The sequence below is a fragment of the Pyricularia oryzae genome, chromosome 4 (genome assembly GCF_000002495.2).
Source record: "Pyricularia oryzae 70-15 chromosome 4, whole genome shotgun sequence".
Taxonomy (NCBI): Eukaryota; Fungi; Ascomycota; class Sordariomycetes; order Magnaporthales; family Pyriculariaceae; genus Pyricularia; species Pyricularia oryzae.
The window spans coordinates 1,050-10,416 of record NC_017851.1 but is presented as its reverse complement, the minus strand read 5'-3'; the positions used below and the strand labels follow the sequence as shown (position 1 = coordinate 10,416).

Sequence of the window (9,367 nt, the reverse complement as noted above, 5' to 3'; positions counted from 1 at the left end):
GAGGATGAAGGACGGGTTAGGGTACAGCAGGCCAGGGCAACGACGAGGACGGACGGGTTAGGGTATCGCAGGTCAGGGCAACGACGAGGATGAAGGACGGGTTAGGGTACAGCAGGCCAGGGCAACGACGAGGACGGACGGGTTAGGGTATCGCAGGCCAGGGCAACGACGAGGACGGACGGGTTAGGGTATCGCAGGTCAGGGCAACGACGAGGATGAAGGACGGGTTAGGGTATAGCAGGCCAACCCAAAACGTTTCAAACGACGAGGGCGACGGACGCGTCAAGGTTACATGCAGCGTAGCAGGGCCCATTAAAAAAATCGAAACGCAGGGTCGCGGTAACAAAAGGTGAAGACGAGTCCAACAGAAGACGAGTCCAGCATTTGATCAATATTAATGCCAACCGAACCAACACAACGACAGAATGGCAGACATTCGACCGTACGTTTGGGTAAGCAAATATAAGGTGGTAATTTGTACCCAATGCCAGTTTGCCAACGCAGCAACCGAGGTCGAGCCGCATTTACGCGGTACCAGCCATAAGATGCGGCCAGACCAAGCAAGAAAGATTGCAGCAGCAGTCGGCCAGTTGCCGAATATTTACCAGGACCATAACGCATTGCGCGAGTTCGCGTTCCCCCCGCCGACGTGCCCAGAGATTCCGTTGTTGCGGCCGGCACAACGGGACGGTTTTGGATGCGCGGAATGCGGGTGGGTTTGCCGGCAAGAGAATAGTATGCGCGACCATTACAGATCCAAACATGCATGGCAAAACCCGCGGACCAGAGGAGGGAAGCAAGTCGCGGCACAGTTGCCGTGGCGTACGGGCGTGCGATTACAGCGGTTTTTTAAGAACCGGCAAGCAAGCAGTTGGTTCGAGGTCGAACGGCCGCGGGCCACGACGGATGACCCGCCGGTACGAGCCGTGGCGACAATCGACGACATTATCAGCAAGGCAGTCAAATTGGGCCAGGAAAAGATGTGTGCGATGGAAAGGATTTACCACGACAGGGTCGAAATGGCCAACGAGAAGTTGGAGCCGAATTTGTGGGTCCAGGAGGTGGGTTGGTCGCGGCATTTGCGCGGGTTCAGCCGCATGAAAATAATGGCGTTAATCGACCCAATCAAAGAAAAGGAGCGGACGTTGGAGGCCATGTGGCAAAGTTTCCACCGGGCAGCACGGCAGGGGCAGAGGATGATTTTGCAGGGGGAGGTCGACGACATCGTGTTAAAGACGATTAACCGGAAGGATGGCGACAAGCGGAGCGACAAGCGGTTCAGTGCCAAAATGGAAGCCGAAACGTGGAAAAAATACACCGAGGTGATGCGGCAGGTAATTTGTTATATGCACCGCAGCCAGGCGATGGAGGACGAGGAGCGGCCGGCGTACCGGTTGACGTTGCAGCAGGGGGAATGGTGGGACGCGTTCGAAAACGCGGCGGCAGAGTTGGCAGAGACGCGGAGGCCGACGAAAGAACAAGAGGAGCGGTTGGATCGGTTGTGCGTCGACGCGGTCGTCGGGTTAATGGACCAGATATTATTGCGGACGGGTTACGAGAACGCAGTGATTAGCGGGTTAGCGGTCATGGGGTTGTTACCGATGGCAGGATGGGCGAGCCCGTTGAATTACACGCCCAAATATTCGGCGGTGATAAAGATGACGCGGATATTGTTGGCGAGCCAGATCAAGTATGAAGACGACGAGGAAATGGAGCGGTTGGAGGCGCAGGGGTTGGAAGCAGAAGAGGCAAACGAGCAATGCGTGGGCATGGACAGGCGGGCGCACGAGAAGGTAATGCGGTTTATGGTACGGCCGACCACGCAGGGGCGATCGTCGCCGATGGGGTGGATATACGACCGCAAGGCGTACGGGATGGCGATCCGCAACACGACGGTGGCGGAGGGGTTCGTGTCGTGGAAGGGGGACACCATCACGTACCGGAAAATCCAGTTCGGCATGGGCCAGTTGGTCGACATGGTGCACGGGATGGTGGCGGAAGCGCGGGAGGTTATGGCGGAGTTGTTAATAATGCCGGAGGGACAGGACCACGAGCAATTTCCGGCGATTAATTGGGCGGGGTTACACGACGACCAGAGCGACGAGGCGTACGGGTATTTGTTTTTGCGGGACGAGCGTAACGAGTGGCCGGTCGACGGAAAAACGTGGTTAATGGGCAAAATATCGCAGCAAATCGAGTTGAAGCGGGCGTGGGCAGGTACAGAAGCGTCCCCGTTCAGCGGCGAGCAAGTGCGGCGGTACGAGCGGTCGGTGGAGCGGTTCCGCGAGCAGATATTGTTGTTAATGCACATTACGGGCGGGCAGCCGGCACGCGGGACGGAGATTATCGGGTTGCGGATGTGGAATACGGGCGGTGGGGGGACGCGAAACATTTTCGTGGACAACGGGTTGATAAGTTTTGTGGTGTTGTACCATAAGAATATCCGGACGACGGAAAGGGCCAAGGCAGTCAGCCGGTTCGTGCCGCGGGAGGTGGGATTATTATTAATGTGGTATATGTGGTTGGTGTTACCGTTTTGGCAGCAGGTTCAAGGGGTGGTGGAGGGAGGGGACGAGGCAAGCGCGTTTTTATGGGCGAACAAGGTGATGTTTAGCAAGGCAGAAGAGAGCGAGGACGAGGATAAGGAGGACGATTGGGACGAGGACGAGGACGAGGACGAGGACGAGAACGAGGCGGAGGGCGCGAGAAGCACCAGGGTCAGGGACGCCATTAAAGAGCAGGGACCGATCGTGCACACGGCCAAAGCGCACGGGGTATGGCAGTCGGACCGGATAAGGCGGCGGTTGCAGCAGCACACGCAGCGGTTTATGGGTCCGGCGGTCGATATCATTTCGTGGCGCAACATCGTGGTGGCGATCAGCAACCGATATTTGGAGGGTGCGTTCAAGGTGGAAGGGTTTAGCGAGGACGACGACGAGGACGACGGGCAGGAGCGCGAAGCAAGCGCAACGGACGTGTTGGCAGCGCAGACGGGGCACGGGGCGAGGACGCGAGGGATGATTTATGGATTGGAAATGCGGCGCAACGTGTTCGGGACGGCGAATATGCGGCAGAAGTTCCGGATGGCGAGCACGCAATGGCATCGGTTTTTGGGGTTTGGGGATAAAGGGTTTACGGACGTGGAGGCGGCAGGAACCAAACGGAAGAGGGACCCGTGGAGCGACAGCGCAGAGGAGGCGCGGGCGAGGCGGTTCAAGAGAATGCGGGTTGTAGACATCCACGGGGCGTTGCAGCGGATGATGGGAGAGGGGGCGGAGTTCAGGGGATGCCAGGAGCAGGTGGTCAGGTCGATTTTTAAGGGGTTGACGCCGATCGTACAAATTACGGGCACGGGAGGAGGCAAGAGTTTGTCGTTTATGTTGCCGGCATTTTGCACGGGCATAACAGGAACGACAATCGTCGTGGTGCCATTGGTGGCGTTGCGAGAGGATTTGTGGCGGCGGTGCCGGGAAAGCGGGATCGAGGCGCACGTGTGGACGTCGAGGGGCGCGAACAGGGCGGCGGCGATCGTGTTTGTAACGCCCGAGTCGGCGAGCACCAAAATGTTCCGGGATTTCGTCAACCGGTTGCGGGTGCGGCAGCAGTTGGACCGAGTTGTTGTCGACGAGTGCCACATGGTTTTGGACGCCGGGTCGGAGTTTCGACCGCAGTTGGGGTTGTTAGGTCGGACGATCGCGGGGTGGGGGGTGCAAGTGGTGTGTTTGACGGCCACGTTATCACCGCGCGACGAGGAGGCATTCCACCAGGCGATGGGGTTCCAGGGGAATATGGTCACAATATACCGGGTGTCGACATTACGGCATAATATCGAATATAGGGTCAGGTAACGTTGGGCTCCACATTTCCGACCCCCCTAAAGTCCGGCCCCCTTGAAAAATGTAACGACGAAATACCCCTTTTATAAACCGATTTAAATGTAAAACTATCAACGCACAATAATACAATCATTGTCAGGCTCTCCCGGTTCGCTAACCTCTTCTCCATCGTTCAAAGCTTCTAAACAGTCCCTATTATTTTCCTGTGCTTCATAAACGTTTTTTTTGCTGACCAAAAGCTCGTTGGGATCCGGAATTACCCTTTTCCTTTTGACCGGCCGTACCGCCTCCAATTTTGCGTTTAACAAACTGATTTTTTGCTGAGCTTCAGCCAATAAGATATCCTTGGTTTCGAAGCTTTTTTGGACTTTTGCAAACAAAAGCCGTGAAGTGGCGTTACTTTTTTCGGACCGGGAAATTTCCTGTAGTTGAAGTCGAATATCTCGGGTCGTTTTAGGGGTTTTCCAAATAAGTAAAGACTGGTCGTTAATTTTTTGGGTTGGGCTTTCAGGTGTTTTATCCCTTTGGAAGCCGTTATTTTTACCTTTTTCGACGTTGGCGTTGCTATTTTCTAACAAAAAAGGGTTTAAAAGTGGTTTTGCCAAGTTCACCGGCCATAACCCCGTCGTACGCCAACCAGATTGAATGGTTTTTGCTATAAATGCTTTTAATCTGGCTTTTCGATAGCAAAGTAGAAAGTTTCGTTTCCCAACAACCGTTGAACAGCAAAACTGGTTTACAAATCCCAGGTGACGTCGATAAGCTTCCTTTAACGGCCCAAAAACCGATAAATCCAACGGTTGAAGAACGTGTGACGAATGAGGGGGTAAATATAGGAGTTGAATATTGTTTTGCAAGCAAAGAAGCATAAATTCGTCCGTTATATGTGATCCATGGCCATCCAGAACTAATAACCGCTTTTCAGGGGTTAAAGGTTGGGTATACGGAATAAACACCTTTTTTAACCATTCGATACCTGTTTCATTATTTGTCCACCCGTTTTCGGTTGCATGAAATTGCCAGGTATCGAAAGGACTTAAATCAGCTGGAAACCATTGTTGCTGTACGTTTTTCCCCTTAAATATAACGAGGGGAGGTATAACAGCCCCCGTAGCTGATACACATTCGATTATGCTCGTCCAACCCCGCGTTCCAGGCTCTTTTCGCTGTAATGGCCGGATTTTATTACGCCCTAACACCAGGCCATTAGATCCTTTGCCTTCCATTATACCTGTTTCGTCCATATTCCAACGGTTGGCCGGTTTTATAGTATCGACAACGGGATTTTTCAAATAGGACCACCAAGATTTAATTACCTCGGTTGTAGCCCCATTAACCCGGGCATTTTCTATTCGCCGGGGTCTTTGGGTTTTCAAAATTGGATATCGGGCTATAAAACGGCTAACCCAATGTTTCCCAAGGCTTTTTCTTTCTCCGGCGGCCTGAAGAATTCGTTCCGCAAAATAGCGTAGTTCTTGATGCGTTGGCGGAAGGCCTAACGCGGCCTGCGCAAGTACCCAATCTGCCAAATAGGTTTCCTGCTCCTGTGAAAGCCTTTGACAAAATCTTTTCGCTTGTTGAATTGACTGGGCCCCCTTTAAACGATCGTGAAGGGTACTCCGAGGAATACCCCATTTTTGCGAGGTTTTGTGAACTGATTTGCCATTTCTTATGTCAGAAATGGCAGCAAGAAGCTGATTTTCAGTGTACTGTTTCATTGGAAAGTTTGGAGCAAGAATCTTCAAAAATCAAGTTCTAAAGTAAAAAATTCGTCTAGATATTTATAAAATAAAACAAAGGGTTGATGTGGCTGAGTAGATATTTTTAGGGGCCGGACTTTAGGGGGGTCGGAGATGTGGAGCCCAACGTTATACGAAGAAAGTCGGAGGCAAGCAGCAAGCAATAGAGGAGGCGGTGGAAGAGGCGGTAGGAGAGGCACAATTACGATACGGCGACGACATACGGATGATTGTTTACGGGGGGACAATTAAACGGACGGAAACGATCGGGGAATCGTTGGGTTGCCCGATATACCACGCCGGGGTGGCAGACGAAAATGGGAAAAAGATGATTATACAGGCATGGATGCGCGAAGGGGGGGTGATTGCGGCGACGAACGCATTAGGGGTGGGTTTGGACGTACCCGACGTTAGGGCGGTGATATACGCGGGGGCGCCGCGGCGGTTGCGGGATTACGCGCAGGAAAGCGGGCGGGCGGGACGGGACGGGCAAAAAAGCGAGGCGATTATAGTGTTGCGGGCGGGCGAAGGTGGCGTGGGAAATACGGGGTTGGAGGTGGAAATGGTGGAATACATTTGCGGGGATGCATGTCGGCGGTCGGTGTTAAACGAGGTAATGGACGGGCAGACGGACAGGGCCAGTTGCGCAGGGCCAGGGGAGGAGGTATGCGACGTGTGCCAGGCGCGCGGGTTGGGCGCGGTCGAGCAAGAGTGGGGGTCGGGGGATAAAGAGTTCGCGGTGATGGAGGATAGCAATGCGGCGTTGGCGGAATCGGAGCAAGGCCGGCGAAGGGAGCAGCAAAGGCAGGAGTGGTGGTTGGGGAGGTATTTGGAGAGTTGGGCCGAATCGTGCGTAAGTTGCCGGTTGACGTACGACGGGGGGTTTAGGCACGGGGTGGAAGATTGCCCGCGCAAGGAGGAGCAAACGGAAATTCGTACGAGGATTGAGGCGAGGGCAGGAGAAATCCAAAGGTTGGTCACGGCGGGGATGGAAAGGTTCGGGGGTTGCGGCAAATGTATGGTACCGCAAGCGTATTGCGGACGGTGGGTAGAGGTGGCAGGGGACGAGGGACAGTTCCGGTTGCGAACGGGGGCGGATTGCGACAAAGAAAGGGTGTTGTTTGAGGTGGTTGCAGGATTTCAAGACCAGGCGCCGGAGTTGTTCCGGGAGGAAATGAAAACGAGGATGGGGGATAGGCATTGGGATGGAAAATTCGAAGGGAGGGAGGCGTGGAAACGGATGGGAAAGCGGGTTAAATGGGGAAGGATGGAAACGAACGAGTTGTGTATATTGTTTTTTCGATTAAGTTAGTTGAAATTTGGAGCAGGGAGATGGAGGGCGGTGGGATTTAAATGCGTAAGTATTAACAATTTGTAAATGGATATATATAAATAAAATAAACGCAGATAAAATAAAAGTAATTAGCAAAAAAGGCAAATAAAATTAAAATTGAAGTTGGTCCAGGGCCGTGAATATAAAATTAGCAAACACGAATATTAAAATGATAAATATGTTTTAAAAGCGCAGAAAGACGAAAAATAGTGATTATAAGGGTAAAGGGCCGGGAAGGTTAGGGTTAGAAGTGGTTGTGGTTAAAAAAATGCAAAGCGTCCCCGTAACCCGTTTAATGGCGCGGAGCGCCCATGTCCGGCGGCGTGGAGGCCGGAAGGTTAGGGTTAAAAGTGATTGTGGTTTAAAAAAACGCGGAGCGTCCCATGTTCGGCGGCGTTGAGGCCGGAAGGTTAGGGTTATATGGAGGCGGGAGGGTGAGGGTTATATAAGATGCGTTGGGATTAAAATAGTGGAAGTATAACGAAAATAGTGCAGAAAAGTTGAAATTGAAATAAAGGGGAAAATATAATAAATCAAATAATAGAAAAAAGTTGAGGGGATTAAAAAACATATGGAAAAATAAATTTGAAGTTGTTATAAATTATAATTGGGCGAAATGAAATGCGGTCAAATTGGAAAGCAAAAGGAGTTAAAATATAAAAGCAAATTACAAACAAGTATTATACCAGTAAGGAAAATGTTGAAATATGACAAAATAAAAGAGAAATATAAAATAATCCAAAAAGAATATTTTTTAATATGTGGTGTGAAAAGATAATAAAACATAAAATAGGTAGAAAATAATATTTAATAATACGTATATAAAATAAATGTTATATGGATGGAATATAAACCAAATATAACCAAAAGAAAAGAAAATATAAAATAGCGCAATTACGGTAATATAAACCGTTTAATGGTTATATATAAAAACGGTTAAATAGGGGTTAATTATTAAGGAAATTAAGCGTAAAAGCGGTTAAAATTATTAGAAATAAAATGTTAGAAGTATTAAAGTTGCAATAAGTCCGGTTATATATAACGCAAAAAAATAAACGAAAAAATAAAAAAGGAAAGGTATGAATTATTTTATAAAAAAGTAAAATATAAAAAAACGTTAAAAATAAAATTGTAAAAAATGGCGTTATAAGGCCCGGGCGCGAAGCGCGTAACCAATCGAGCAGGGCGGCAAAGGTAAAAAGAGAGTTAAAATAATCCGTGGGCGCGAAGCGCGGCCAATTATATTCCAAAAAACCAGCCGCAAATGGCACGCGTTTTATATATTTAATTTAATGGTTAAAAAAAAGTGGAAGGAAGGAAATAGCATGGTTAAAAACCCGATACGGTTTACGGATTTGACGAAATAAAGCACGGAAAAAGAAAAAAGACGTTGGCGGATAAAACGGCGTATTGGTTTAAAATTGCAATTAAAGCAAATATTGGACGAAAAAACGGAGTTTTGCGGAGTGTAAAACCCGGCGTTATAAATAATTATACAGAAAACCAGCCCGGTAATAATGGTAGTAGGTACGAGTGGCGGCAAAAATATATTATTTATATTTCCGGCGGCATATTCGGCCGAAAAAATAACGATAATAATAATACCGTTAATGTCGTTGCGCAATAATATTAAAAACAAATGCGACGAATTGGGGATCAATTTCGTGGAATGGGCGTCGGAGCGGCCGTATAAATAGACGTTGGTAATGTTAATAACGGTAAAATTGGCGGTAAAAAAGAATTTTGGGCATTTTATTAACGGGTAACGGGCAATAAAACGGTTAAAACGAATTATAATAAACGAATGTTACGTGGTGTTGGATTTGGGGATAAGGGGAAATTAACGGGCGCGGGTGTTAGAGTTATAAAGGGTAATTAAATTGGAGACGCAAATGGTATATTTAATGGCGACGTTACGGGCGACAAACGAAACGGAATTTGGGCGGTTGGTAAAATTGCCCAGGTTGGGAATATATTAGTTCCGAACGGCGACATAACGTAAAAACGTCGGATACGGAATATTAAAATTTAATTTAAAAAATAAAAAAAACGAGGTGGTAATATAATTGGCAAAAAAAATAAAGAAAAAACATGAGAAAAGAAATAAAATTATTATATATTGCAACACGGTGCAAAAAACGACAAATTACGGAAAACGATTGGGGGCGTTAAATTACCACCAAAACGTGGAAATAAGCGCAAAAAGACGGAAAATTATACGGCAGTTACAGAAAAGCAAATAACAGGTATTTACGGCAATAAACGCATTAAAATTGGGGGTTAACGCGCCGAAAATCCGAATAGTTATACATATAAAAACAGTGCGGCGGTTGCAAAATTATATATAAAAAAGCGGATAAAAAAAACAAAACGGACAAATAAACGAAAAAATTATAATATAAACGGAGCGGCGAAATAAACGGGGTAATAAAAAATGGAAAAAAATAATATAAAAATTT

At 48.5% G+C, this 9,367-nt stretch overlaps 3 protein-coding genes across 3 annotated transcripts; all 3 read left to right on the top strand.

Moving 5' to 3' along the window:
- MGG_16997 (uncharacterized protein) lies at positions 1–3,931 on the top strand. The gene is made up of 2 exons (XM_003715834.1): positions 1–71; positions 198–3,931. The coding sequence occupies exon 2, from the start codon at positions 426–428 to the stop codon at positions 3,846–3,848; it is 3,423 nt and encodes a 1,140-aa protein (XP_003715882.1). The 5' UTR covers positions 1–71; positions 198–425; the 3' UTR covers positions 3,849–3,931.
- A 1,972-nt stretch (positions 3,932–5,903) lies between these two features.
- On the top strand, positions 5,904–6,887 carry MGG_16996 (uncharacterized protein; the record flags this gene model as incomplete). Its single annotated transcript, XM_003715833.1, has 1 exon — positions 5,904–6,887. One exon carries the CDS (start codon positions 5,904–5,906, stop codon positions 6,885–6,887), a length of 984 nt encoding a protein of 327 aa, XP_003715881.1.
- A 1,020-nt stretch (positions 6,888–7,907) lies between these two features.
- Positions 7,908–8,605, top strand: MGG_16995 (uncharacterized protein; the record flags this gene model as incomplete). The annotated part of the gene is made up of 4 exons (XM_003715832.1): positions 7,908–7,916; positions 7,981–7,985; positions 8,060–8,102; positions 8,408–8,605. 4 exons carry the CDS (start codon positions 7,908–7,910, stop codon positions 8,603–8,605), a joined length of 255 nt encoding a protein of 84 aa, XP_003715880.1.
- Positions 8,606–9,367: the final 762 nt, after the last annotated feature.